This window comes from Gobius niger (assembly GCF_951799975.1).
Source record: "Gobius niger genome assembly, chromosome: 18".
Lineage (NCBI taxonomy): Eukaryota > Metazoa > Chordata > Actinopteri > Gobiiformes > Gobiidae > Gobius > Gobius niger.
Genome location: NC_136869.1, coordinates 7,041,000 through 7,068,819, shown reverse-complemented (window position 1 = coordinate 7,068,819; position 27,820 = coordinate 7,041,000). Strand labels below are relative to the sequence as shown.

The window sequence follows — 27,820 nt, the reverse complement described above, 5'->3', positions numbered from 1 at the left end:
ACATCTTACGGTCCTGTTATCCACCACCTCCCTTTACTTTGCTCTCGGGCGCCTCCTCTCCCGCTTGTCTTTGGCGCTGCCCGGGTCACTGCTGTTGCTGCTGGGACATCTCGATCCGCCCCTGGACGCTCTCTGCCGGAGGTTCTGGGAGATGGGCCGGTGCAGGTTCTTGCAGGAGGAAGTGGGTGCCTCTGAGGCCACCCACGGGTGCAGCAGGGCCTGGTCCGCAGTGAGCCGGGCGCAGGGGTCCACGCGGAGCAAGCGACTGATGAAGTCTTTGGCCAAGTTAGAGACGCAGGGCCAGGGCTGTGGGCAGAAGGGGGCGGGTGAGTTTGGTCCACTTTGCCACACGAGAACATGAATAAATGGAGAAATGGTGCATGGTTTACACTCATTTTAGACATTATTTAGTTCTATTCTAATCGATTCCAGACCATTTTAGACCTGGTTTAGTCCTGATTTAATCTTGACCAAGGCCTGGTGGTGCTTGGAAGGTCAAATATTTCAGAAGATAATACTTCAGTGGGTCAAACATTTTTATGAGTTTTGAACAAAATAATTGAGGTTTAAAAAATGGCTTTATTAAGTTGTGTTTTGTGATGAGTTCAGGAGATAAATCAAAATCTCCATTAACTTGTAGAATGTTCGAATATCAAGAGTTAAAGGCAGAAGGCGAGCAGCTATAGATACAGACGGCCTCTTTGGGATTGCTCATACAGTATATGTCATGTTCGAAGCAGCTTGAGGGGGAAAACAATGAAGGGAACAAACTTTCTCCCATTTCTCCACCATTACTTCAACAAATTCTGAATTGCATATATATTTTTAGACTGAATAAAGATACTGAGACATAGAGAGGAGAAAAGTGGTTTAACAGCCCATAAATACTTAAAAAACAGACAATGCTAACCAGGAAGCTGCATTAGCTTCATGCTACATATGCTAACGTTGGCAACAAGAGGCATTTGCTTCTACTGAACAATTTACTAAGATAAAACATCCATATGGACACAATTTTGGCTTGACTTTATGTTTGTGTGATTGATATGTTTATAGTCCAACAGAAAACGGCGAAAAATTGTGAAAACTTGTGATTAACATGAGAGGTTTTCTTCACTCGCCTTGGTTGTATGATGCGTTTCCGTGTTTGTCCATGTCCTACTGAATATTAGCATTATTTGCATTGGCATATTATTTAACAGGAAAGAAAATATTTAACACTTAAAAATATGTCAAAATGCTTTTTAGGCTATAGCTTATTGGTTTCTAAGGTTAGTGGACAGATTTTTGTTATAAAATTGTTGTGTTACGTATGTTGTTTTATGTGCATGTCCCTATAATAAATAAATTGGTAAATGGTAAATGGTCTCAACTTATATAGCGCTTTTCCACCTACATTAGGCACTCAAAGCGCTTTACAGCAAGGATCCACTCACCCATTCATACTCTCATTCATACACCAATGCACGCAGACACTGGGGGCAATGTGGGTGAAGTGTCTTGCCCAAGGACACAACGACAGTGTACACCTTCTGGAGGTGGGATTCGAACCCCCGACCTTCCAATCATGAGACGACCCACTCTACCATCTGCGCCACTGTCGCCCAAAAAAATAAATTAATGACTTACCACGTTGCGGATTTGCTGCCTTTTAAACCCTTCATTTGCTTGCTGTTCCTTTACTCGATATGAGCATGGTATTGAAAATAAACGTACACTTATGGTTTTGAAAAAAATAGATGTATAGGTAGCAGGTACGGAAAAAAAAATATATTTAGAGACCACGTTTTGATGTCTGTTGGGTCCAGGAACAGCATTAAAGGAAGTTACTTCAGCTCAAATAAATGATTCAAATATAAAATAAGTATCAACTAAAGTATCTTTCATTATCGGTATTGAAAACCTCTTTAACCTCTTTGACGTAACAGTATTGTAAAAAAAGGTAACATACCCACCCCTAATTGAGTCGACATCTATTATTTTCCCATTGCACACAGCATGAGTCAAGGTTGAAAGCGGAGCACACACTCCAGACACACAAAAAAAACTATTACCAAACAGAAACTTAAAAGACTCAGACAAGTGACTCCAAACCTTGACAATGTGAAACTGTGACACTAATTTGAGACAGAACATCTTCAAAACTAGCCGCCTCCACACTCACTCCTAAAATGGGTGCATCCCTCCCCTCCTCGCCGCTGCCCTCAAAGCCGGCTGCGAGATGTTATTCTATCAAAAAGCAGCGAGAGTGTGATCCCTGCTCTGTGCGGAGCTAACAAGCACAACTCCCCGACTCAAAGAGAAGCTAAATGTCACTGGGCACCGGCGCCGGGCCAGCGCTATAGTCCGCCTGTCTGCAGCGTGTGCGGGACACGGCCTGCTCTATTCAGCCCGGCGCAACAATGCCTCCCCAATAGATTCATTTTTGTCTTTTGTTCATTCAAACAGGCTGTAATTTGACCCTAAACTGGCAGTCAGCGTGGTTTTTGGATCGGTCTTTTTTGCGATAAGTAGCACGGGTCGTTATGAATGTCCTCAATGCTGTCTTTGGTGATGGGCGGCACAAACGGGCGCGAGTGTGGTCCGCCTCAGGAAAACCGCGACCTTTGGGTGAAAAACCTTATTTCAAACGCGCTGACCTTTAATTAGATGAGAGAGATGGACATGAGACGAGAGCGAGATGAGCGAGACGGTGTTACAATCGCAGAGGTGAGAAGGTCATGGGTCTGGTTTGGTTGTGTACTATTAAAAGCTCCACTGTGGCGAATTATAATACTAGAATACTATTCACTATAATGGGATGTTGCTGATTTTACCCTGAGATAAGCCGACGACAAGGCTCTTTTTAAACATCTGATCGCACAGGAATATTACATTTACTCTTTTCTGACATTAATTATCAAATCTTTTTTTCCATATACACAATGAAAGCTTATTTTAAAGGGATTAGATGGAAATGTCATTCCCTCATTAAAAACATGCCTGAAGTGTTGCCTTGGCACAATCACGTATTTTTGAGTAATCTGTAAAAACTCTGATGGCGGCCATTTTAGGGATAGGTTTGCCTGAGTCCTCCTAGGAACGCCCCCACCTCCTGGAGACGCCTCCGAGCTTTCGTCACCAGCCGAGTAACCAACCACTGCTCCTCAGCAGAACCCCCTCCCCACTGATGCCACAGACAGTGTGTGGAGGGGGCGTGTCTGAAAGGGTCAGAGGTTCTTAAAGAGACAGAGGCCTATTTCAAGACATTCACTACAGCCATTTTGAGAGAGCAATTTTATACAAGGCAGTTATTCTCATTTACTGCATTTCATTGTAGTGCGCTATAGACTGGTGCTATGTGATTGAAAAAAGCATAATACCCCCTCTTTCAGCTTGTTTCTGATGAAGGAGATGAAACTTTATGAGCGACAGTGCAGGATTTTAGTGGTTTAAACAATATAAATAAAAGGTCTGGGCTCATTGTACACATTAGGACATCAGTGGAGCAAGTAGGGGGTGGAAAATACATAATTTTAACATTTTTAATTCCGTCTGGCCCTTGTAAAAATATCTTCATTTTGCCGGGAGAAATGGTGAGATATATTATTTGATAAGGAGTAAAACAGTTTTTGTTTTTAATATCCGTTGTTTTATTCACCAGGAGATTCAGATAAAGTTTGTTTTTTGCTGTGTTTGTCTCGACTTATTATAGGGCCCAGTAGGATTAACTTATTATAGTGTGTGACGTATTATAGCAGGAATATTGTGCTAGAAGCTCTATCTTTGATACCTATAACTCTATCCAGCTGTAATATGTGGGTACATGTTCACTAGGGCAGAAGGGGCTGGTTTGGAGGCATTTACTCCATCCAAAACAAGCTGTAATGTGTTGAAGATTGTTCTTTTAGTAAGACAGAGGGTTTGTTTACCTGCTTTACTAGCCTGGCCTTAGCCATCCGTAAACTCTGGTCAATTATAATTTCCCTACATGTACGTCTGGGTCTGATCTCAGTGGCCGTGTTGCATCGGTTGACTTTCTACCTACCATTCAGCGAGCAGGGGAGGCGGGGCTTGTAGGCGACGTCAAGCAAGTTTGGCAATGGCGGCGGATACGAAAGAAATGGAAGCTCTTCAATCTGTTCTGGCTCAGCTCCCAAATACAGGAATTAAAATTGAAGCCTTGGAATGTGCAAGGAATGCTCCCAAGAGTTATGATAGAGTTATGATTGAGTTATGATAGAGTCATGATAGAATTATGATAGCTGCTTCATTCACTCGGGCGCATTACATACTGTCCCACTCCCTAGTGCCTGTCTAGTTCGAACGGAGGAACCCTGCATTCTGGAATCTGAGGACTGGACGGTCTGTGATCTTGGCCCGTCTTCTGAGGGATCCTTCGGCCCTGGGTCTCTATAGCCTGTCCGTCCATGGGAGTGGATCTCTCCTTCTGTGGTTCTCCCCAAGGTTTCTCTTTTCTCCTGCCGGGTTTTTTAGTTTTTCCTCACCGTGCTGGAGAGTCTAAGGACGGGGGGACACACATGCCGCTTGTCGCTACCTGCTGCCGACGCTTATTGGACATTATATTACCTGGATACTTCATTCACCAGAAGTTTAAAGGAATCGGCTACCGTTTTTACATACTGAGATATGTTCTTACCTAACCTTAGCCGAGTTAATATATCCCCGTCTGGTCTTTGTCCGTGCGCTCTGTCACGCAAACGGAGCACATACGCAGCCTCTCCCACATGTCATATAGCTCCAAAAAAGCTCACGATAGAAGCTACCAAGCTCTTCCACGTGTTCCCTATTTAAATAAAGTTACGTGAAGTGTTTTCATGCAAAGTATATTTACACAGAAATGTAACGTGTCGATTTTATGAGCAGATAAAAAGGGGGACTATATTGAGAGGCGTAATGATACGAGGAGCACAACGTCCGCGCAGTAACTCCTAAAGGTTATTGATGGAAGTGAGCGGGGAAAAGTCTTTAGGAGCTATATGACATGGGGAGAGGCTGCGTATGTGCTCCGTTTGCTTGACAGAGCGCACGGACAAAGACCAGACGGGTATATATTAACTCGTCTAAGGTTAGGTAAGAACATAACTCAGTATGTAAAAACGGTGGCCTATTCCTTTAAATTGCCATATTTATTGCTCTGTTTTATTGCCTTGATGTTCGGTGCAGCCGTGTGAGACAACTTCTGTTGTGATATTGGGCTATACAAAACCATTAAACTTAAACTTACATCACGATCAAATGTTAGTAGTGTGGGATAATGTGTAAGCTCCATCGTCCCGGTTCATAGATGTTGATGCACATTGGAACAAGATTATAAATTACGAAACTCACCTCCTGTTGATGTGTTTTTGGTCATTTACCGCCATTTGGACAAAAAAAAAAAAACCTCGACCCTTCATTCGCCATTCGTGGATTGTTATTCGGGGACTTCCGTTTCCAAATATAATGCAAATACAAAGCAAAAGGTCTACACAATGCTACATAGGAATCACGATATCATATAATAAGCATCCCGGAGACTGACTTTGATTCAGCGGCATCTTTCATTCCTGTCCCGGCTCCTGGGATTGTGGCGCTCTACAGTCAGAGCAGAATGAACCAGACTCCACTCCTCTGAATTCCTCTCGCCGGCTGCAGTCCCGCGGTTGTCAATTTCATGCTTGATTAATCGTCATTACTCGCCGTGAGACAAAAAAAAAGACGAGAAGTGCGTTTCAGGATTAAAATGGGGAGCGCGACCTCCCTAAAGAGTAGATTTAGTCTGAGTGTGGAGCAGAGAGGGAGAGCTACAGTATTTAACTTTTACGGCGACGAGAGAAGGAAAAGATGGTGACGCCGCAAATGTTTAAGTTGAAGTCATCTGAATACGCGATAAATTATTTGTACAAGGCATTACGGGATTATGGCCTTGACAAATGTAAAGATAGAGGAATAAATGGAGAAACTTTTTAACAATAACTTTACTGAATGAATGGCAAACTATGGAAGGAAAACTATTAGATTAGAAGAACACTGCCTCCTGTTGTACCTTATAATAAGAACGTTGTACAAACAATGTCCACAGTCCCGGTCACCAAATCTCCAAAGAGTTTCTGAAAACCTCAAATGTCAAGAGTTTAAAGGCAGGAGGCCATTAGATATGCCTAAGGAAGGAAGGAAGCAAAGAAAGAAGGACAGAAAGAAAGAGAAAGAAAGAAAGGAGGGAAGGAAAGGAAGAAAGAAAGAAAGAAGGAAAGGAAGAAAGAAAGAAAGAAGGAAAGGAAGAAAGAAAGAAGGAAAGAAAGAAAGAAAGAAAGGAGGGAAGGAAAGCAGGAAGAAAGAAAGAAGGAAAAAAGGAAGGAAGGAAAGCAGGAAGAAAGGAAGAAAGAAAGAAGGAAAGAAAGAAAGAAAGAAAGAAAGAAAGAAAGGAGGGAAGGAAAGGAAGAAAGAAAGAAGGAAAGGAAGAAAGAAAGAAGGAAAGAAAGAAAGGAGGGAAGGAAAGCAGGAAGAAAGAAAGAAGGAAAAAAGGAAGGAAGGAAAGCAGGAAGAAAGGAAGAAAGAAAGAAGGAAAGAAAGAAAGAAAGAAAGAAAGAAGGAAAGAAAGAAAGGAGGGAAGGAAAGCAGGAAGAAAGAAAGAAGGAAAAAAGGAAAGCAGGAAGAAAGAAAGAAAGAAAGAAAGAAAGAAGGAAAGGAAAAAAGAAAGAAGGAAAGAGAGAAAGAAAGAAAGGAGGGAAGGAAAGCAGGAAGAAAGAAAGAAGGAAAAAAGGAAGGAAGGAAAGCAGAAAGAAAGAAAGAAGGAAAGAAAGAAAGAAAGAAAAAAAGAAAGAATGAAAGCAAGGAAGGAAGAAAGGAAGAAAAAAGAAAGAATGAAAGCAAGGAAGGAAGAAAGGAAAGCAGGAAGAAAGAAAGAAGGAAAAAAAGGAAGGAAGGAAATCAGAAAGAAAGAAAGAAAGAAAGAAAGAAAGGAGGGAGGGAAGGAAGAAAGAAAAAGAAAGAAAGGAGGAAAAAAGGAAGGAGAGAAAGCAGAAAGAAAGAAAGAAAGGAGGGAAGGAAGAAAGAAAGAAGGAAAGGAAGAAAGAAAGAAAGAAAGAAAGAAGGAAAGGAAAAAAAAGAAAGAAGGCAGAAAGAAAGAAAGAAAGGAGGGAAGGAAAGCAGGAAGAAAGAAAGAAGGAAAAAAGGAAGGAAGGAAAGCAGAAAGAAAGAAAGAAGGAAAGAAAGAAAGAAAGAAAAAAAGAAAGAATGAAAGCAAGGAAGGAAGAAAGGAAGAAAAAAGAAAGAATGAAAGCAAGGAAGGAAGAAAGGAAAGCAGGAAGAAAGAAAGAAGGAAAAAAAGGAAGGAAGGAAATCAGAAAGAAAGAAAGAAAGAAAGAAAGAAAGAAAGGAGGGAGGGAAGGAAGAAAGAAAAAGAAAGAAAGGAGGAAAAAAGGAAGGAGAGAAAGCAGAAAGAAAGAAAGAAAGGAGGGAAGGAAGAAAGAAAGAAAGAAAGAAGGAAAGGAAGAAAGAAAGAAAGAAAGGAGGGAAGGAAAGCAGGAAGAAAGAAAGAAGGAAAAAAGGAAGGAAGGAAAGCAGAAAGAAAGAAAGAGAAAGAAAGGAGGGAAGGAAGGAAAGCAGAAAGAAAGAAAGAAGGAAAGAAAGAAAGAAAAAAGAAAGAATGAAAGCAAGGAAGGAAGAAAGGAAGAAAAAAAGAAAGAAAGAAAGAAAGAAAGAAAGAAAGAAAGAAAGGAGGGAAGGAAAGCAGGAAGAAAGAAAGAAGGAAAAAAGGAAGGAAGGAAATCGGAAAGAAAGAAAGAAAGAAAGAAAGAAAGAAAGAAAGAAAGAAAGAAAGAAAGAAAGAAAGAAAGAAAGAAAGGAGGGAGGGACGGAAGGAAGGAAGAAAGAAAAAGAAAGAAAGGAAAGCAGGAAGAAAGAAAGAAGGAAAAAAGGAAGGAGAGAAAGCAGAAAGAAAGAAAGGAGGGAAGGAAGAAAGAAAGCAAGAAAGCAAGAAAGAAAGAAAGAAAGAAAGAAAGAAAGAAAGAAAGAAAGAAAGAAAGAAAGAAAGAAAGAAGGAAGGAAAGCACAATGTACAATGTAGAATAGGTTTACACAGACATCATAAAATTCATCAGTACCAGAAAGGAAGTGTCTCGTTGCTCGACATTTATCTGCACCATCCGATACCATGAACCAAGCAGCGCCATTACTTCCTACGTCCTACTCACTTCCTGTGGGGATTAGTCTAGACGTGTACAGACAAATACATGTATTTTTTCAAGACTTCTTGGTGCATTATGATGGCATTCATGAATCGGTTCTTCTGAACCAATTAGCTCAACAAATCAAATCAAAATAACTTCTCTGCCCAACATGTCTTCATTAAAATCGCTGCTTCACTGAAATAAAAAAGATCATTATGACTTACAACAGATGTTATCCACCTGCCATATGCACTTTAAAGATAGTTTTGTTAAATACAGATACGGTGCTGATTGGTTCAAACAAAAATACTTCTAAAATGTTTCTGCCATTTGCCCTTTTGAAAATGTTTAAATTAATCAGACTGATTCAAATTTGATTAATACATTTTGGAAACTCCACTCGCACTTTCTTATCTAATTCATTCGGGGGGAAATATTGCAGTTTGTTATAATGGAAAATGATCAATTATAGGCTACTTTGGAACATATTGTATAGCAGTCAGGCCCGGGGGCCAAATTCGGCCCTCCAGCACAGAACCTCTGGCCCTCAAGATGATTTTCAGACACATTATGGCACAAATCAGAAGGTACTTTAACATTTTTAAGGTTAAATGGGAGAAATACTGTCAATACACCCACGTAGGTCATATTATTATTAACTCCGGCATTTGTAGAAAGTGCACTGGAAAAATAATAATGATAATTAAGGAAGAAATGCCTGGTCTTAGATTAGATAAAACATCTTGGAACAAGTCATTATTCTCTTTATTTAGATTATATTGGATAATTTCGAGTGAAATATAAATCTTTTTAAAAGTAAAAGTTCATTTGTCTGATTGGACTTGGATTGAAGTGGGTTTTTATGCCTGTTCCATTGACATTAGCATTTGTAATCTCTCTTAGATTAGTTCAAACAGACTCAAATTCAACATAAAGAACCTTTATTCAAGCAATTTTAAGTCATTTATCTCATTTAAGATGGTAATTTTTCCAGTTTAGTGCCTTACTTTGGCCTAAAACTGGCGGCTTCGGCCCTCAGTCTTTTCACAATGAAAAAAATTGGCCCTCCGTTAAGAAAACTTGCCTACCCCTGTTGTACAGTAATATGTATTTGATGGAGACAAAAGTGCATCATCCAACCCCTAAAGTATACATAAGGATATTCGCCTTCATCACTTATTGTTCGCTGTAAACTCAGACATGTTCAAAGACAATAAAGTCGTATCTAAAGAAAGCCCGAACAACACATGAACCCGCGTGTGCTTCAGATTCCTGATAACATCTTCCCTCACGCGGGTTTAAAGTGAAACCCTCTAAGATTGAATACAGTAGATTTTCCGAGCGGCCTCCCCGCACACGCATGCTCGCGCGGAAAAATCCCCGGCAAATCCTATTGAGACATCATAAGCGCCACATCCGCTCATTGTTTCGCACCTGACCAAACCGAGCCGCGTTGACTCGCAGCCACCTCGGGGGGGGGGGGGGGGCTTTATCTGCTCTTTATTCACTACATTTTTCCACGTCAAAACACACAACGCCTTTATTACGTTTAGAGAGAGGCGCCAGGAGCCCCGATCATACATCAATGCTGGGCCGGGGCGAGCGCAGAATCCTACCGGGCCCGGTTTATTGAGCAACATCTAGTTACAGTGAATGAAAATCTGGACTTGCCCGCCTCTCTTTTGTCCGTAATTACGACAAATGAAAGCGGCAACGCGAGGTCGGATTAAACTAATTTCAAGCTAATGGGTTTTGGAGTCGTTTGCGTCGCCTTTGTTTTTTGTTTTTTGTTGGGAGGGGGTAGGGGCTTGGCAACCGCGCTATAGGAATGCAGTCCAGGTTTAAATGCGCTGCAAGCTAATGAGGCTAAATTGAGGAGAGGTAATCTGGATTTCAATACGCAAATGTGGCAGGACCTGGGTGTGCATGTGCTGGAGGAGAGGTTCATTCCCCCCGCTGGCCACAAGGGGGCAAGCTGTGAATGGGATTAGGCAGATGGGCTCGGCTGCTCTGAAATGCAAGACTGGAGAGAATCCATAAGAGGAGAGGCTTTCAGTGGAGTGCGGGGGGGAAATATATAGGAAATCCCACTTGTTTTTGCACCGTCTCGAGGTAATTTCCTTGTAAACCTTCCGTAAGCATGATGCATTACATACATTTTGAAATAATAGCTGTTTTGTTGCACATTTGTAGTTTCTATCGCCCTGGATCTTGGATGATGTTGACAAGCGACGTAGAACTACACTTAAACATACGTAGCTTTTCCAGTTTTTGATTTGTCCTTAAGTACTTAGTAACTTTAGTTGAAATAGACCTTTGTGCACTGTGCATCGAAATATAAAACGCTTTGATTGTTTTATCATCCCTGTGAGGAACTGCTCGAAATGGATTTAATTTACACTATCGCTCAAAAGTGTGGGGTCACTTAAGATGTCTTTGTTTTTGAAGGAAAAGCACTGTTTTTTCAATGAGGATAACATTGGATTAAGCAGAAAGACAGTCTAGACATTATTGATGTTGTGAATGCCTATTCTAGCTGGTGATTTTTAATGGAACACCTCCATAGGTGCAGAGGAGCATTTCTAGCAGCCATCGCTCTAGTGTCGATAAACTGTTGATTAAAAAAGCTAGAACAAACTTCTGAGCGAGAGTGTAGGTGTACATATATTTGAATACTTTGCAAAATGAAGATCAACAAACAAACTTGATATATCACAAATATTTCTAATGTTTCTAATGCAAATGATCTCAAACCGAAATCAATCTCAACAACCCTGCCTACCTCTCTTTTCTTTTACTGCCACATGCTGAAATGCTAACGAGCGATTAGCAACCGAGCCTAGCCTACAGGTCTAACATAACACAATAGAAAATTGATTTTCTGTTTGAAATTCTTGTGTGTGTGGAAGTGTTTTTCTCTCTATTTCAAATTTAAAAATAGACAGTGATGATTAGTTTCTGCCGACTTTAAAACAGTGGTAAGTAACTCGTGCCCCTGGAGGCCACAAGTGCTACTGCAGGTGTCGTAGAATGTTTTATTTTACTCATTAAATACTGCACTGACAGAAAAGACAAAGGCAGAGAGAGCGGTTAGCTTTGCCCGTTAGCCTGTTAGCTTCTTCTTTGTGATTCCAGTAGTCTCTATTGGGCCTCCGGGTTCGGAGCAGGGAAAGTTGCAAGTGTGGTTTTCTGGACAGAGACACCAGGGCGAGATGAAAGACGCCCCCAATCATCCCATCAACACTTGTATTACCCCCAGAGGGACTACGAAAAGGTAAAAAAGGTATATATATAAAAAAAAAAAGTAGCTCACGTCATACGGCTTTAAGACGACATAAAGTTGTCAGTTGTTCCCCATACGTTTATTGAGTGTGACGTCACGACTTCCGCTTCCGGGTCCTAGCATACCGGCTAATATGCAAGAAAAAAAATATTAAGCTTTTTCAATCACATAGCACCAGTCTATAGCACACTAAAATGATGACGAAACCTTCTGTTGGTCTGTAAATGCAGTAAATTAGAATAACTGCCTTGTATAAAATTGCTCTCTCAAAATGGCTGTTGTGAATGTCTTGAAATAGGCCTCTGTCTCTTTAAGAGCCTCTGACCCTTTCCGACACGCCCCCTCCACACGCTGTCTGTGGCATCAGTGGGGAGGGGGTTCTGCTGAGGAGCAGTGGTCGGTTACTCGGCTGGTGACGAAAGCTCGGAGGCGTCTCCAGGAGGTGGGGGCGTTCCTAGGAGGACTCAGGCAAACCTATCCCTAAAATGGCCGCCATCAGTTTTTATAGATTACTCAAAAATACGTGAATGTGCCAAGGCAACACTTCAGGCATGTTTTTAATGAGGGAATGACATAATGACATGATGTAAAGCTTGAAAAAGTCAATTTGCATAATACTCCCCCCTTTAAAAACTCTGTAATACAACAATCAATATTTGTGAAACTCAACAGGGAGTGAACCTACTTATTTCTCAGACTCATTAGCCAAAAATGCCGCACCTGCTGCTACAAAAATATTATTTCCTAAAGTCGGTGCTTCCGGGCTTAGCGTAGCTGCTCCGCTGTTAGCATTTATCTCCGCTAAACCGGAAGTACCGATTTTAGTAAATATTTCTTTTTTAGCAGTAGGTGCAGCATTTTTGGCTAATGAGTCTGAGAAATAAGTAGGTTCAGTCACGTTGAGGTTCAGAAATATTGATTGTTGTATTAAAGAGTTTATTTTTAATTTTTGTAGTTTTGTAGTTCTCACACATCTCAGACCTCGGAAGTAGAGCTGTGACGTCACCACTTAACAAACGTGTAGGCACAGACGGCATTTCATCATAGAAGGGGGTGTGGCTTCGCCGAGGGGGAAAATAGAATCTTTAGATAAACACAATTTCCCCCTTTTTTTAGCAATTTTCTGGTGGAATATGAAGTTATTTATCACACATAAGTAAAGTCAAGTGTAAATCAGGTCCATATGGATATTTTCTCACAGCAGGCAGTTGAGGCTAGCGCTAGCTAACATTAGCATTAGCCCGATGCTAACATGAAGCATCAAGTTAGCATTCTCCGTTATTTATGTATTTATGGGCTGTTAAACCACTTTGCTCCTCTCCATGTCTTTGTATCTTTATTTAGTAGAAAACTATATTCATAATTCAGCATTTGTTAAAGTAGTTTTTGAATAATTAAAGAAAGTTTCCCCCCCAACTGTTTTCAAGCATGACCATATATGGGCAATTTCAGAGATGCCGTCTGTATCTATTATGGTGCAGACTGTCATGCCATTTTAATAAGCCGATTGTTAAAACCTCGTAACCCCCCACCTGAACCGAGGACTTTTTCCCCAGTTTGGCATCAACCAAAAGCTACTTGGAAAAAAAGCATCCAAATAGTGAGGAAACCGAGGATGAAAACAGAACAATAAAGTGACAAACGAGCAACAGAAACGTGACGAAAACACTTTCAAATGAGGCGTTACTCCGGCCTCGAGGCTGTAAACACAGACCTAAACATCAGCACATTCTTAAGGACACAGCCCGGTCACACGGTTTCATTCAAAGAACACGTGTCGGGTCAGGTATTGCTTCGTCCGTCCGCCGTTATACTCGACAGGCGTGTGCCGCATGTTCACTGAATCACATGGTGCTGGCTGTAAGAAACGGCAGTGTCTGGATGTCACAGTGGACACGTGCGAGATGGAGCGATGAGGAGAGAATATCTACCTCAAGGCTAAACTCCCACTCTCATCCATCCCTCTGTGGGGTTGAGTAAACGCATCAGTGTCAGGTCTTGAGGCTCGGGGTAAAAGAGGCTTCATTGTGCCGGTTTGTTTTGAGGCTATGTGAAAATAAATTCTCATACATATGCACGTTCACAGTGGTCCCTTCTGTGTCTGTTTGTTTGGCACTCTTATTTGTTTTGTTTTTTATGAACCCTTTATAAGTATGAAATAAACATTGTCTTGTGAACCCCTTGAGTCCCTTTCCTCTGAGTTAACCCATACCTAGAGGGAGGTACCGATTGTTTATCAAACTCAATTTAGATTTAAAAACATAGAAACACTCTCTCTAAACTGATACTAAACTGATTTTAAAATATTGATAAGGCTATTTCGTTTCATTCTAATGTTAACATGATCAAATTAACATAGAAAACCCAATATAAAATAGAATCACAGATGCCTTGGGCTTACATTAAATGTACTATATAGGGCTATTGCATGTTTATTGATAATCTCTCCTTTTTACAGGAGCAGGACGGAGAATAAGTGCAGCCTGTAGCTAGAGCTTTGGGCTGAATCCGAAACCAGTAAACTGGTAAGAGGTCTAGGGGCAAACTGGATGTACGTCAGCGTCCACCATGATAAGAAGCATCCGAATTGGGCAGTCAGTTAGGAAGGAGTTAGGGACTATCCTTTAGCATCGGGACCTCTGATGCTAACTCACCGGTGACTAGGAGCTACTGTATGTGCCATCCCATAAGCCACTGCGCCACCAATCCCCCCACCCTCCTCGCCCCCCACTGTCAGGTGATTCATGCGCAACCACTGTTGATTGACAGCTATGCTTTGTGACGGCGACACTAGGGGCCGCCATTGCAGTAGTGCCTCCATATAGCCACTAGTCTCCCATTGGAATGCATTGCACTTTAGACACGTTAAAAACAAGGCAGTTTGTGCTTCCTTTAGGAGAAACTTACACTCACATGGCTAATTTACAGACATTGCAGAAGAGGAGCAGACCTCACCTCACCTCACTGTGTGTTAATACAGCACCTTTCTCTGAGGATGAACCAAAGGACAGGATTTTGGTGGAATAGGTGAAAAAGGTACATCTGAAACAGCTTTTTATCATGTTTATGTTTTCTGTATTGCTTCATATCATTATTGTGGTTCATGTTTGAGTCATTGAAGTCAGTGGCCAGTTCTAGGAATATTTTTGTAGTTCAATACTATTTGGGGGATGTTGTTTTTATTTCACAGCTGTTGGTGATGTCACTTCCCCTGTGTTTTCCGCTCTGGGTGAGGACGGTTGGATTGGGCAAATAACTCTAGTTCACTAACTGCGTAGAGATCTAACGGTTGACCCCATGAAAGGTTAAGGATCAGGAGCTATGGTCAGGACATAGAAGCTATAATTTGATGGCTTCAGACGCAGACTTAACACACTGTAGCTTTCTCCAGGGTCCAGACTGAGAATAAAGTGTTCGAGGTGAATAAACCAGCATCCAATGTGAAACCAACTTCACCGCGTCTAAAGCACTTGCCTCCCGTCCACGGCCCCCATCACTGCGCCTCTTTCTTGGACACTCAAAGACGCTTTACATTGCATTATTCATTCACTGACAAAAATGTGACAAAAATGTGACAAAAATTCACCAAAAATTCACCAAAAATTCACCAAAAATTCACCAAAAATATGACCAAAATTCAACAAAAATGTGACAAAAATTCAACAAAAATGTGACAAAAACTCAACAAAAAGTGACAAAAATTCAACAAAAATGTGACAAAAATTCAACAAAAATATGACAAAAATTCAACAAAAATGTGACAAAAACTCAACAAAAATGTGACACAACACAGCAACAACGCGAGGATAAAGATCAGTTTTGTGGGTCTTAGCTTTCAAATGAGGTGTTACACAGACCTATATAATAGCCAAAGAGGACAGAATGCATTTGGTTTAGGTGGGTGGTAAGAGGTTAAATGGGACTGTGTACAATTATAACATAAATGTAACATCTGCAGTCCCTGGCAGGGTAACGGACAACCCATAACAGAAAACAAAGCGAGATTCACAAGACTATGGGGTGGACCATGTCGACACACAGAACATTACAGAGTCAATAAAAAATCCTACTCCCTCCACCACATGCAACCAGACAAGGCACATCAACAACACAAATACAAACGCCAGGACAAAGTCTGTCCCATGAGTCTGCACAGTGGTGGTTAGTGTGCGCACTGGTTACTTTTTGAGATGGTTTTTAAGTTAACTTTTAAAGCCCTTGACTGTAGCACATTTTATGCCTTTAGTCAACATCTCCATGGAGACGAGCTGGAGACATCCCACTAAAGTCAAGTTACAGTCAGGTCTGAGGGGAGGTGAGTTATTCAAAGATAAAAAAAAATATCTGTAATAAAATAAATGCTTGTATCTTTTTCTATTTCTTGGCTGAATAGTGGCCTTGACTCCGTATTGGATCAAAATATAAATCACTGGTGTCCTCTCTGGTTCCCTTTTGAATACTGAACATAAAATATCACACTAGAGTTGTATTATTTTGGATCCAACAAGGGCCAGTTGCTCTGTATGAAACACAGCGTTGAGTGCAGTCGAATGGGTTTTTGGACAAACACGGAGGTGAAGGTGCACGGACAGGAGCCGGCGGCCATTTGCATTTGTGAGCGCGTCCTGTGTCACTCCGGAGAGGAGAGAGGACCACCCACTCTGCTGTCACCGCCACCGGGGACAGGCAGAGGCAGGCAGGTGAGGGGAGTCATGTTACGTCATGAGAGAAGCTCTTTCATAAGCTCTTCCTCGTTGCCGCTGTGATGTCCTGCTGTGAGTTCGCTAACCGTATAGGCGTGAAGTCTATAGAAGTCTCACACCTCCTTCACGGGGATGACAGTGGTGCGGCGCAGCAGAGAGAGAGCGAAGAAAGAAAAGTCATTCAGCACATCTCTGATATCCATATATACAGCGCCCAAGGTCAGATCTATCTTCGTAATAATGTTTGTGAAGACACTCATTCGCTTCTATTCACAAAAGCTTGTTCTTGTTCTTTCTATGACGCCTTATTGAGAACAGGTGAAAGAAAGTCCTTTGTTGATGCTAATGGGTCGTCTCAGCTGCAGAGCGGGACAACGTGCTAATTGAGTGATACTGTAAACAACATGAATAGGTGGGTGTTGGCAGTCTTGGCTCCTTCCTGGGTCTGAGTCTCATACATATAGAGCTTGGGTACAGTGTTACATTCTGAGCACATGAGCTATAGGAAAGAAGCTTCTGTGAATAGAAGCCAAACGTCCTCAACTAAACTCAGTCCAGTTGACAATTTAAGCTTCTCTTTATAAAAATCCACTTCACAGACACACTCTGGCCTTTGTTGTCTTTGAGGTTTAATACCTTCATCAGTGGTACATCTTGTTAACCAGCCTGCTTAGAGTTGGCTATAAGGCATATCCAAATCTCAAAGCGTATTGACAGGAGAGGTTACAGCCTATATGCCAGTGTGCTACCTCATTTGAAAGCCAAGACCTTCTAGTGTCTAAAACTATGTGCAAGATCTGTGCAAAAGAGATTGTTGCTGACTCTCGAAGAGCGCGGGTCCAGCATGCTCCTCTAACAATCAACGGTGCTGCAGTGGAGAGGGTGACCAGCACTAAGTTCCTGGGTGTGCACATCACAGAGAAGCTCTCCTGGACCATGCACACTACATCACTGGTCAAGAAAAGTACTCAGCGTCTCTACTTTCTCCGCAGAAGAAGAGCCAGAGTCCCAGTCTCCGTAATGGCCAACTTCTAATGGCAGGACCCCACAGAGAGCACTGTCTCCTGCCGAAGGAGCCTCCAGCGCATCGTGAGAGCAGCGGAGAAGATCTGTGAAGCCCCTCTCCCCTCCATCGAGGACATGTCCTCCACCCGTCTCACCCGCAAAGCCGTCAGAATCACCAGGGACCCTTCGCAACCATCACACAATCTCTTCAAGGTAATGCCTTCAGGGAGGAGACTGCGGAATCCATGGGCCAGTTCCAGTCGACTGAAGAACAGTTTCATACACCAGGCTATCAGGAAGCTGAACTCCCTCCCTTCCCTGCCCTACCTGTGTGCTACCACCCATGACTCCCCACCCCCAACTCCACAAGGTCGAGAGAATGAACTATTTTGATTCATTATGAAATGAATGGACAAAAACCTCCAACCCTCATTAAAACCCCAACCCCTGACCCTAAGTCCCGGATCAGAGGGGGCAGCAAGTAACAGCTAGCATTTTATGAGGACTGGCAGGTTTTTTCTTCTGCTGGAAATTTCAAGTTATGGCCAAGACATGAGCCAATAGTCATGAGAATAAAAAGCTGTTCAAGCCACAGAGGGTTTGAATATGTGCTGGGCATGACACCAACCAGTGAATGTGTTAACATGAAAACAAAAGCCGGCACCTGGATTTACCTGTTATGATCTGGGGTTGCTGCAGTTGTGCCCAAAGAATGAGATGAATGACCAGGTTGTTCCATCAATTTCTTCTTCGCTGATGGCACGGGCATATTCCAAGATGATCATGCCAGAATACATTAGGCTCATGTTGTCAAAGAGTGATTCAAGGAGACAGCATTTTCACACACAGAGTCCAGATCTCAACCCCATTGAGAGTTTTTGGGATGTGCTGGAGAAGACTGGATCGTTTGACATTGCAGAGGCTTAGTGAACAAAGCCACAGTGAATTCAAGCTGTAAACAAAGCTAAAGGCCAATGAAATATTACAGAGTTTGACTTCCTGGATGAGCTTTCAGATGCTTTCAGTAAATACATAAAAATAACCGCACAACTGACTAAACCATTGTTTCTACGGAAAACGCCCACACACACTATGCATGAATTTGTACAGTGATTTAAAGCGAGGAATGGACTGTACAAGACAAATAAAGCATGTAAAAAGTGCTAAAAATGACCCTGGCTGTACCTTTTTGAGAAAATGAAACGTTTTTGTCTGCGTTCACGCCTTTATTAATTTCGCGCCGGGTCCGGGGGGGATGCGTCAGACCGAACTATGTGTAAAATGTTTCACTTGAGGCAGATGAGTCAGTCTGAGTCACTTCCATTACGAGTCGGACTTACGAACAAACAGCCCCTGTGTATTCATTAGCAGTAAAGCAGGAACTCTTAAAGCCCTATTTATAATCCTCCGGTGAGAAATAATCACAACGATTTGTTAATCTGCGCTCTCAATTTATAAGACTGTTTTTCGTACATAAATTACTCATCGCCGACCAAAGACATATTGATGCTTCTGTGTTTGGCTGCAGGATCCAATATAGTAAGACGGACGATGGTCAGAGCAGGTGGGTGTGTTCATGTCACATTAATAACACAGTTTCTCCCGTAGACCAAACAGGCTGCTGGACTAAACCAGTTCCAAGCTAAACCCAGGATCACCACACGCTGCTTATTATACTTTTATCTGTTCACATGCTAATAGGCCATTAATAATACACATATTCATAGCCAACCCTAATGCTTATTAGTATGGCGGCACAGTAGCACAGCGGTTAGTGCTCATGCTTCACAGCTCGAAGATCCGGGTTTGATTCCCACCAGGGACGGTGCCAACGTTCTTTTTGTTGAAAAACAGGCACATTACATATAGCAAGCAAAACAAAGCTTTTAGAAGTAGACATGCTCATTATTGTTGCCTTTAGCTGTAATTTGTCCACATATAAAATGAAGCTCAGAAGCTAAATGATTGTGCTATGTGAGTTAGCTGCTTCCCTGGGCACTCAGTTTGTGGAATTCCTCATGATTGATAAATGAAGGCTGTATATAGATGTTTACTATTGGTAACGCATGAGTACTCTAATGCATTACCTTCATAATAAAGTAGCGCAGTAACGTAATGAGCTACTTTTCCGGAGGAGTAACAAGCTAACTAACGAGTTACTTATAAACGTAATATTACCCAACACTGCCTTGGACTAAAGCACCTTTGGCTGAGAAGACGACACGAGAGCTGCTCTAACCCAGGACTAAAAGGCCGAACCCAGGACTGAACCAGTTCCGAGGCACCACTGATGAACAGTAATGACCATTGCACAGCAGTGACCTCACGACATGGCACTCAGATCTCAAGTTCAAAGATTCCTCAATGCTCAAGTTAATTCCACGCACTGACATTTGGATACAAAGCTATTAAAATCCAATTATGTTTTTTTCCCCCTATTAGGTCAACAATAAATTAGCTTTTGAGCAGGTATTTTGCTTTTTGCAGGTATTTGGTAAAAACATCATATACAGCTAACACAAAACATGAAGTCGCCCCCCCCACCTCCTTCCTCTTGCTCCTCTTTGCTGCACAGCTGTTTGAGTAAAGAGAGAAAGAAACCGGAAGCTTGGCAAATGTTTTTTCACTCGAGATGAAAGGATTGAGCTTGGCAAGAGATGGAAAGGCGAGGAAAACATACATACGACCTCGGGAGGAGCATTTTGGGAGCTGCCACCACAATGCCAATGTGGCATGGCGCCTGTTGCACCTCCTCCCGCCAGCCGGTGGCGCCGCGGGTATATAAGCGCAATGCACTCACTCCTTCGTTCTCTGACGTCACTCACTTCCTGGTCCCGCCGGTGTCAGTGCGTTCCTCGCTCTTCCGAAGGACAGGTAGCGTTTGCTCTAGGTTTTCGAATTTAATGTAACTAATTATTGGCCCTAACTGGAGGTTTTGTGGTCTAGCTCCGCGTGGTAACGGTTCCGCGATGTAGCCCCAGATGCTCCATGGGCAGGGATGGTGTGCGTCTGCTGTCAGGGCCCCACACCCGTGTGTTGTGCCCTGCGTTAGATGGTACGTTTGGGGCAGAGTTCCACTATCCTACCAGTAAGGCTAGGTGTTAACAGTTTTAATTAATTTACAGGTGATCTGGCCCGCGCTGGTGCGATGACGGCGCTGTCCTATATGTTGTTGCCTTGTCTTTTTTAATCTGCTCCACTCACGGACTTTACTTTTGTTGTTTTTAATACTGCCAGGTTGTGGTAGTGTATGTAATGTCTGTGCAAATGTAAACCTGTGGATCAACCGAACGTTTTATCAACAAAAGAGAAACAAAGTAACTTATTCAAACAAAATGTATAGTAAATAAAACTTATTTTGCTAAGCATGGTCTCTGCCTGTGTCAATCATAAACGAACCTGAGGCCTGAAGGTCCGGAGCCTTCTCTCCGGTGGCGTTGTCAATATTTATGTTAACAGTTGTTTATTTTGGCTGAGATATTGTTTTTAACTCGCCATTACCGCTCGTCTTGCCACGCCAATCTCAGGGGAAGATTCAAAGACTCAAAATTATCCATATTTCAAGATTTGCTCAGATTCTACAAGCTTAAATTTGTTGCCACTAAGTTCTCACTAACCCTTAACTTCAGAGATCGAGACAAACTAACGATATCGCTGGATAAAGAAAGACTTCCTCACCTCTGGAGCTTTTCCCTTTTCCTCACGTGTGGGTGCTGCTCTATAGGGAACACATTATGGCAGGATTTGTCGCTTGTCAACTTCAGTAAAACCAAAGTAGTCCTGACCATTGTTTCCACACAATCCGACTTCATGTCATTTATCTCAGCGGACGGACACCCCCCGGTTCTAAACGACCCTCTCCGGTTCGCCCTGTCCGATCTTGTGCGGTGAGAAAGCACCCTCAACGCCCGCGTGAAGCATCCTCGTTACGGCGGAGGCTTTTTTTCCCCGCTCCTTTCTGAGTTTCTTTCAGGCCCTTGTGAAGCTCGATCACGCGGTTCGACATTATTCCGTCGGCGCGTTTGGCAGGGAGAGGACAGAGATGTCTATCAGGGAGGATGGATAGGAGCACTTGAGGGAGAGTAAGTGTCTTGTCAACATGGAAACGTGACGGGCCATCCATCAAATGCCACGCGCCCGCCGCTATTAAGACGAGTGTGATGCGTGTCGTTATTTGAAAAAGCACATTTGTTTTGCTGTTGTTGAATCTGAGAGAAAGCGGTTAAAAGATGCATGGGGATTCTATGGTATTGTCTGGAGAAAGGGTCATCTCGGTATGTGACTGTACAAGCGTTCAAAAGGACAGTTTGTTTTTCACATAAACCTTTACGCTTTGAATTTGCGATAACAAAACAAAAGCGATTTAAAAATCCAGTGCAGTAACCTTTTATCAAATCCACACTGTGTAACTCATTGAGCAAAAACTATAAAGTTTTCATCACAGAGGGATATTTCAGCATTTTTCATTTCCTAGTTATCCAGAGTGTTGATATCTGGAGATATTTTTTTGGTGTTGCTAGGCTACTGCATTTCTATGGTATCAGCTAGCCTGCATTAAAAACAGTCTGACCCGCTCCACAGTGCACCTGAGGCAAATCACTTATAACGCCAGACTAACCATATAAATGTCTGTGTCCATAGAGTAATTTTTGGAATATAACTGACCTTGCATCACATGAATGATCGCATTTTGAGGGACTCTTTTCTAGCAGATCACTCCGCCGCCGCATAGCTTATTATACAACCGCGAAACTGATGCTGCTCAAATATAAGTTCTTTTAAATGCAAAATGGTCAAAATTATTCTATCGACACAGACATTTATATGGTTAGTCTGGCGTTATAAGTGATTTGCCTCAGGTGGACTGTGGAGCGGGTCAGACTTTTTAATGCAGGCTAGCTGATACCATAGACATGCACTAGCCTAGCACTAGCCTAGCACCACTTAACTCTTCAAATACAAGAAATGCTTGAATTACAAAAAAATAAATATCTCCAGATATCTCCAGGCTGCGAAAATATTTTTCCTAGGATAGTTGGTAAACGGTGGACATTCATCATCCAATCAGAGACGTATTAAGATTAGGCACCAGCCCACTATTCTTAAAGTTAAAGACTAGGGCAGGGTCAGGGTTAAGCTGATTGGTTAATATATGTATGACATTTCACTCTCATGACTTGTGACTGGTTGATATACCAACTATCCAAGGAAAAATATTTTCGCAGCCAGGCTAGCCCATCTCTATGGAGATGCTATATATGGTTCCATATAACATTGCATTGCTGGTGTCTGACTCATCATTACAAGCATATGCATCACCTCAATATAGTAGCTCTTGTGACCTATAATATCTGGAAAGTCCTGCAGTGGTTTCAAAATACTATCCCATTTTCTGTTGATATTCATTTATTCATCCTTTCAAGAAAACGCACATTTAAGTACCACAAGATACACGGACACCATTCTGCTCCGACCTGATCCTTAAAAACAAAACAAACAAAATGGGAGCTCTGCAGCTGAGAATTGAGAGCACATTTTTAGGAACTGTCCCTTTAATCAGTGGCTGTGCTCCTTTCTCAGGGGACAACATAAGGTCCAGTAAATTGCTGTAGTGAGAGGGAGATTGGGCACAGATGAGCTGTGCGGGAAGCCAGCGCCGGCATAATCCTGTGCATGAACTCAGGGGGATTGGGAGGCAATTGTCCGGCCGGTGGTCACAGCTCTCAGATAATGGGCCCATGTCTTCAGTGTGAGGGCCGTGTGACGCCAGACCCAAAATGTCAGGGAGCGTTTTTGGGTAATACGAGTCGGGTTTTAAGCCGGTGAATAATCCTGCCTCATGTGTAATAAGCGTGAAAATAACAAGACGGATTCAAAGCATGCAGGAGTAACAAAAATAAACACGAGCAAATCTACAAAGGTCTGTATTATTTGAATGAATGAAAAATGGGCTGTGGAAGGGGTTGGAGAAGCTTGTCAGGCTTGAACAAATCCAGGCCATGATTAGGTCTTTATGAAGGGAAGAGACGGACAGGAACTGTGATGGTTTCCAAGAAAAGGTCTGTACATTGTCACCAAGGCCAATTTTCATCACCTAACAACACGTCTTTTCCAATGCACTCTCGGGTTCATAGTGTTAGAGAAAGAGCCTTGGAGGATGCATACAATGGAACACTCTGCACTCAACAGAGAATGGCTATTTCAAGGCTGACTAATTCATCATTTATGTAGGTTTGGGTCATACACTTATTCCTCCAACATGCTTCTGTGTGAATGGTGGACCGGCGCCCATGGGGTTGTTGAGGTGCAGTTCCATGTTTACAAAAGTGTCATGCATTTCTATGGCATTGTAATTAGTTTATTGACAAATTGTCAAAACCCGAGGTCACATGATGACGATGCAAGTAACTCACTATCTCTTTTTATCATTATCTCAGGGGTGGCCAAAGTTTTCCAAGGATTACTTCTGAAAGTTTTAGGCAGCACTTAATTTTAAATGTGCTATGCAACTTTTTAATGCTCAAAGCCAATTAAAATATCCTTAACAGCCCAGTCTTTCACTTTTCATTGTCTTTTCTTTACACACACATTACTTTAAATAACAAAGTGTCAGGCTGAGGTGCCCAGAAATATACTGTTCAGCCTCAATTCTGCATGATTCGTAATATGAACCAAATCTGCCTGACACTGCGTCCCCTCAGAATTACAAGGTTCTAACTGCGTTTAAACCAGCCAAATCCGTCCCACGAGATGATTTAAAATTCATGAGTATTTCCAAAAAAAGGAGGAGGAGGAGTTGTGAATGTTAAAGGAAATAACCAGCATGCTCATTCCAGCCACTTAAATTAAAAAAGGGGAATAATTCCACATGTGTCCAGCAGAGGGCACTGACATAATAAGAAATCAGGAAATGAACAACACATTATAGCCTTGTGGTGATAGAGTGTGGAGTAAATGAATAATAACTACAATATAATGACTACAGTGTACTCTGAGACACTTGTGACACAGGCTTGTAAAGCGCAATACAAGTGTATTATTATTATTATTATTCATTTATTGGAATCATGGCTTCTCAATAGTATTTTCATGCTAACATTATGCGTCCCACCGAGGAAGCTGAATTTCGGCCCACGACCCAAATGAGTTCGCTGAGGCGGAGCTTGCCATTAGGCAGGCAGCTGCCTGGGGCCCCCAAAATGCAAGGGCCCCCATGAACTGACCCATTTTTTTTTTTTAAATCTGCATCAAACGCTTGGTATACACAGTCTTCCTAAAGTTTTGGAGCTGCAATTACACCGTGTCTCCACTAATGCACCGTGGCGCTGTTTATCCCCATCTTACTATGTCAATAATATCTTTCGACAGTGAAGGGGAATGACCTGCCAGACCAAAGTTTTAAATCAGTCAGTGTTTTTTTTTGCCTTAGACCCATAATAAACTTATAATAAAGTAAAACAAAATCAAATCTGACTTACGTCTCCACTGAAGCTGTATTTTCCTTTCGTAACGGCCCTGCAGAGTCTGGGTCGGCTGTCGTCTTCAAACGGCACAGAGCCGCTCAGGACGATGAAGGTTATCACCCCCAGAGCCCACATATCCACCGCACTCGAACACGGCTTCCTCCGCATCACTTCGGGCGCCATGTACTCCAGGGTCCCGCACGAAGTTCTCCCAGACCAGGAAGTGTCCACGCTCGCGCAGTCGCTACTCTCCACGTTATCAAGCGCTTTATCGGCAAACGTAGCCGAGCCAAAGTCGGTGAGCAGTAATCTGGAGTCGGCGCCCGGATGGTAGTACAGCAAATTCTCTGGTTTCAAACCCCGATGTGTCACGCCGAGACTGTGCAGGTAGCTAACGGCGGCTAGCACCATTTTGACAGCTTTGGTGGCGTCCCGTTCGGTGAAATGGCCCCTGCTGACCACGCGATCCAGCAGCTCGCCTCCGGTGGCCAGCTCCAGCACCATGTACACCCTGTGAGGGAGCTGGAACACCTCCACAAGTCGGACCACGTTGGGGTGGCTGACTCGCTTCAGCGCGGTCAGCTCGGCGGCGCACACTTCGCGGCCCTCGGGAAACTCCACCTCCATCATTTTTATGGCGAACGGCTGGCGGGTCCCCCTGTGCTCCACTCGGACCACGCGGCTGAAGCGGCCCCGCCCGATCAGGGCCTTGATGTGGTACCTGAGAGAGAACGAGAGAGCGATTCACAAAAGTGGGGGAAACTACAGGAGACATTTTGGTTTGACCTTTTACTAAACCAGGTAAATCCCACTGAGATTTCATAATCTATTATACAAGCGAGTCCTGGATACAGAGATACTTTTGACATTGGTTTTAGTGGTATGGTGGCGACAAGAGAATCCAAAGAAAACAAAGTAAGCTGTTAAAAAGGCCAGGTTTCCGCCGTTTATGCAGTTTTGGCATCCCCTAGTGGTGACTTTTATCAGTATTATTTCGTTTTGATCTAGGCACTTTTGCGGCCACCTAAAGTTAAGGCTCAGACTATTTCTCAAAGAAAACGAGGCATGTTTGTTTGAGTTCTCCCTCAAATCAGAGAAAATAATGCTGTGTGCGTGAATTAGTGTCTCCATAAGACAATTTATTGATGTTTACGTGCATCGGATAACTTGCTGTAGTGTTTCCAATGTTGTGCTATTACAGCTAATTAGCAGAGCACAGACAAGACAAGACATGTGTAATACTAGTATTTTCTGTGTTTGCAGAAACCACAGTGAAAGTGAAATCATCAAAGAACAGATTGGCCTGGTCATTTCATACGGACAATATTAGGTCCTAACTGGCCAACTGCAGCGGTTATCGCCCCCATAACTATTCATCTACACCAGCAAATACTTTTCATAAACAGTAAAACAACACAAATGTGGGCTAAATAACGTGTCTCAAATGCTACAGGCAACACAAGCACATTTACTGTGATTTTTGTAAAATGTACCATTTATGCATCATGAGTTTCACAAGCTGATGGTTAAACAAAACAAGAAAAGATGATGCCCTAAAGGAGTAGGCAAAAGCTTGCTATTAGCATAGGAATCATAGAAATGCCTTGAGCTATGTGAGCTGTTCCTACGGCGACATCTTGTTAGCCATTAAATCCCGGACCCGGTTAAAGTGAACGTTTTATCTCCAAACAAATGCATGGGTAAGCCAAGAGCAATACTAAAGTATGGCAAGATATGTTTTGCCCTTTTCATGGCATTTATATATTTCTGTGGTTTATTATGATGCAAGAACCTTAAAGGAACAGGCCACCGTTTTTCCATACTGCGATATGTTCTTACCTGAGCGTAGACAAGTTGATATGTACCTGTCTGGTCTTTGTGCGAGCGCTCAGTCACGCAAAAAAGACCAAAGATGATGTTAGCATTTGGCCTCTCCCAATGTATTCCTATAGCTCCAAACGGTTTGAAGTTAGAAGGCAGGCACACACAAGAATCTATCACAGTATGGAAAAACGGTGGCCTGCTCTTTGAAGTAAAATGTCAAAAGGTCTGTGCATTCATTCATAATGACTGAGAACATTTAAATCATTCATAAACTGGCTAATGCTAACCGCTATAGGGAAAATACATTGAATAGGCTAATGGACTCTGAAATTTTCCACGGACTAGCTGACTTGCTAACTGTCAGCATGCATTAGGATTGAACGCCACTTCTCCTTTTTATTTCTACTCTTATTAGGAGCTTCCCCCTTTTGTTTTGACATTCAGTTACTGAATACAGTAATGCTTGTATGTCATAGGTGCATTCATGAACACAATACAACATTCAGTCATCAAAGTATGAGGAGAACATTTACTCACTACCCAAGGGAAAACTTACACAGAGTTTATGCTGTGTCTTTTGTCTTTTGTTGTTTTTCTCATTCTCTACATAAATAAAGAAAAAGAAATGGTCAGCATACCTTGCGGTGACTCTTGGGTCAAACTTGTCCCTATAGGTCTTTACTTTCGCTCTCTGCCCCGTGTCTCTTGTCTGTGGTTGACTTTGCGTGGGCCTCCTCTGCTGCTGCTGCTCTTTCTCTGTGCGTCTCCCAAACCAAAAACTTTTCCCCAGTTTCTCCTTGGGTTCATCCTTATCCTCAGACGCTCGAGTGAAAGCCACCAGAGACTGCAGCACGCTCACATATCCATTTTTAGATCCCTCGGGCACAACTTTACTGTACCCACACCCCATTACTTTTCGTCTTAGAAGATATTCAATTTCTAGGTTTTCTTGTCCTCCTTCCACAGAGGAATGCAGCAGCTGGGGAAGCGTTTGGCTGGTGTTTTCGCAGCTCCACCCCCTCACAGGTAGCAGCAGGTGTAGGATCGCACCTCTTATTCACGCAGGCGGCAAAAGTGTCACGTAAATACGAGTTTATTTGAAGGCACTGTCACAACAGAGGGATGAGGGGAAATGGGGCGCACCTGCCGCAGAGACAGAAGTCAACTGAGCGTAACGTGGAGAGGGAAAATGTGTTTCATAAAAGGTGAAATAATGTGTAGGTAAACATGTTTGAGCCCGTGAAGTACAGGATGATACCTGAATGTAGTCTATAGGAGTTTATAAAGCCTTTCCCTCGGATTATAGGGGTGTTCCTGTAGAGAGAATTGTCATCCAGGGCCACTATGGGCAACCCAGAAGTTCCCCATTCTCTTGATCAGTGGCTCTCA

At 42.6% G+C, this 27,820-nt stretch overlaps 1 protein-coding gene across 1 annotated transcript; it reads right to left on the bottom strand.

Annotated features, from left to right (window-relative positions):
- Positions 1-33: 33 nt before the first annotated feature.
- LOC306977804 (serine/threonine-protein kinase H1-like) lies at positions 34-27,341 on the bottom strand (the record flags this gene model as incomplete). The annotated part of the gene is made up of 3 exons (XM_079576246.1): positions 34-306; positions 24,623-25,328; positions 27,070-27,341. 3 exons carry the CDS (start codon positions 27,339-27,341, stop codon positions 34-36), a joined length of 1,251 nt encoding a protein of 416 aa, XP_079432372.1.
- Between the last annotated feature and the right edge of the window lie 479 nt (positions 27,342-27,820).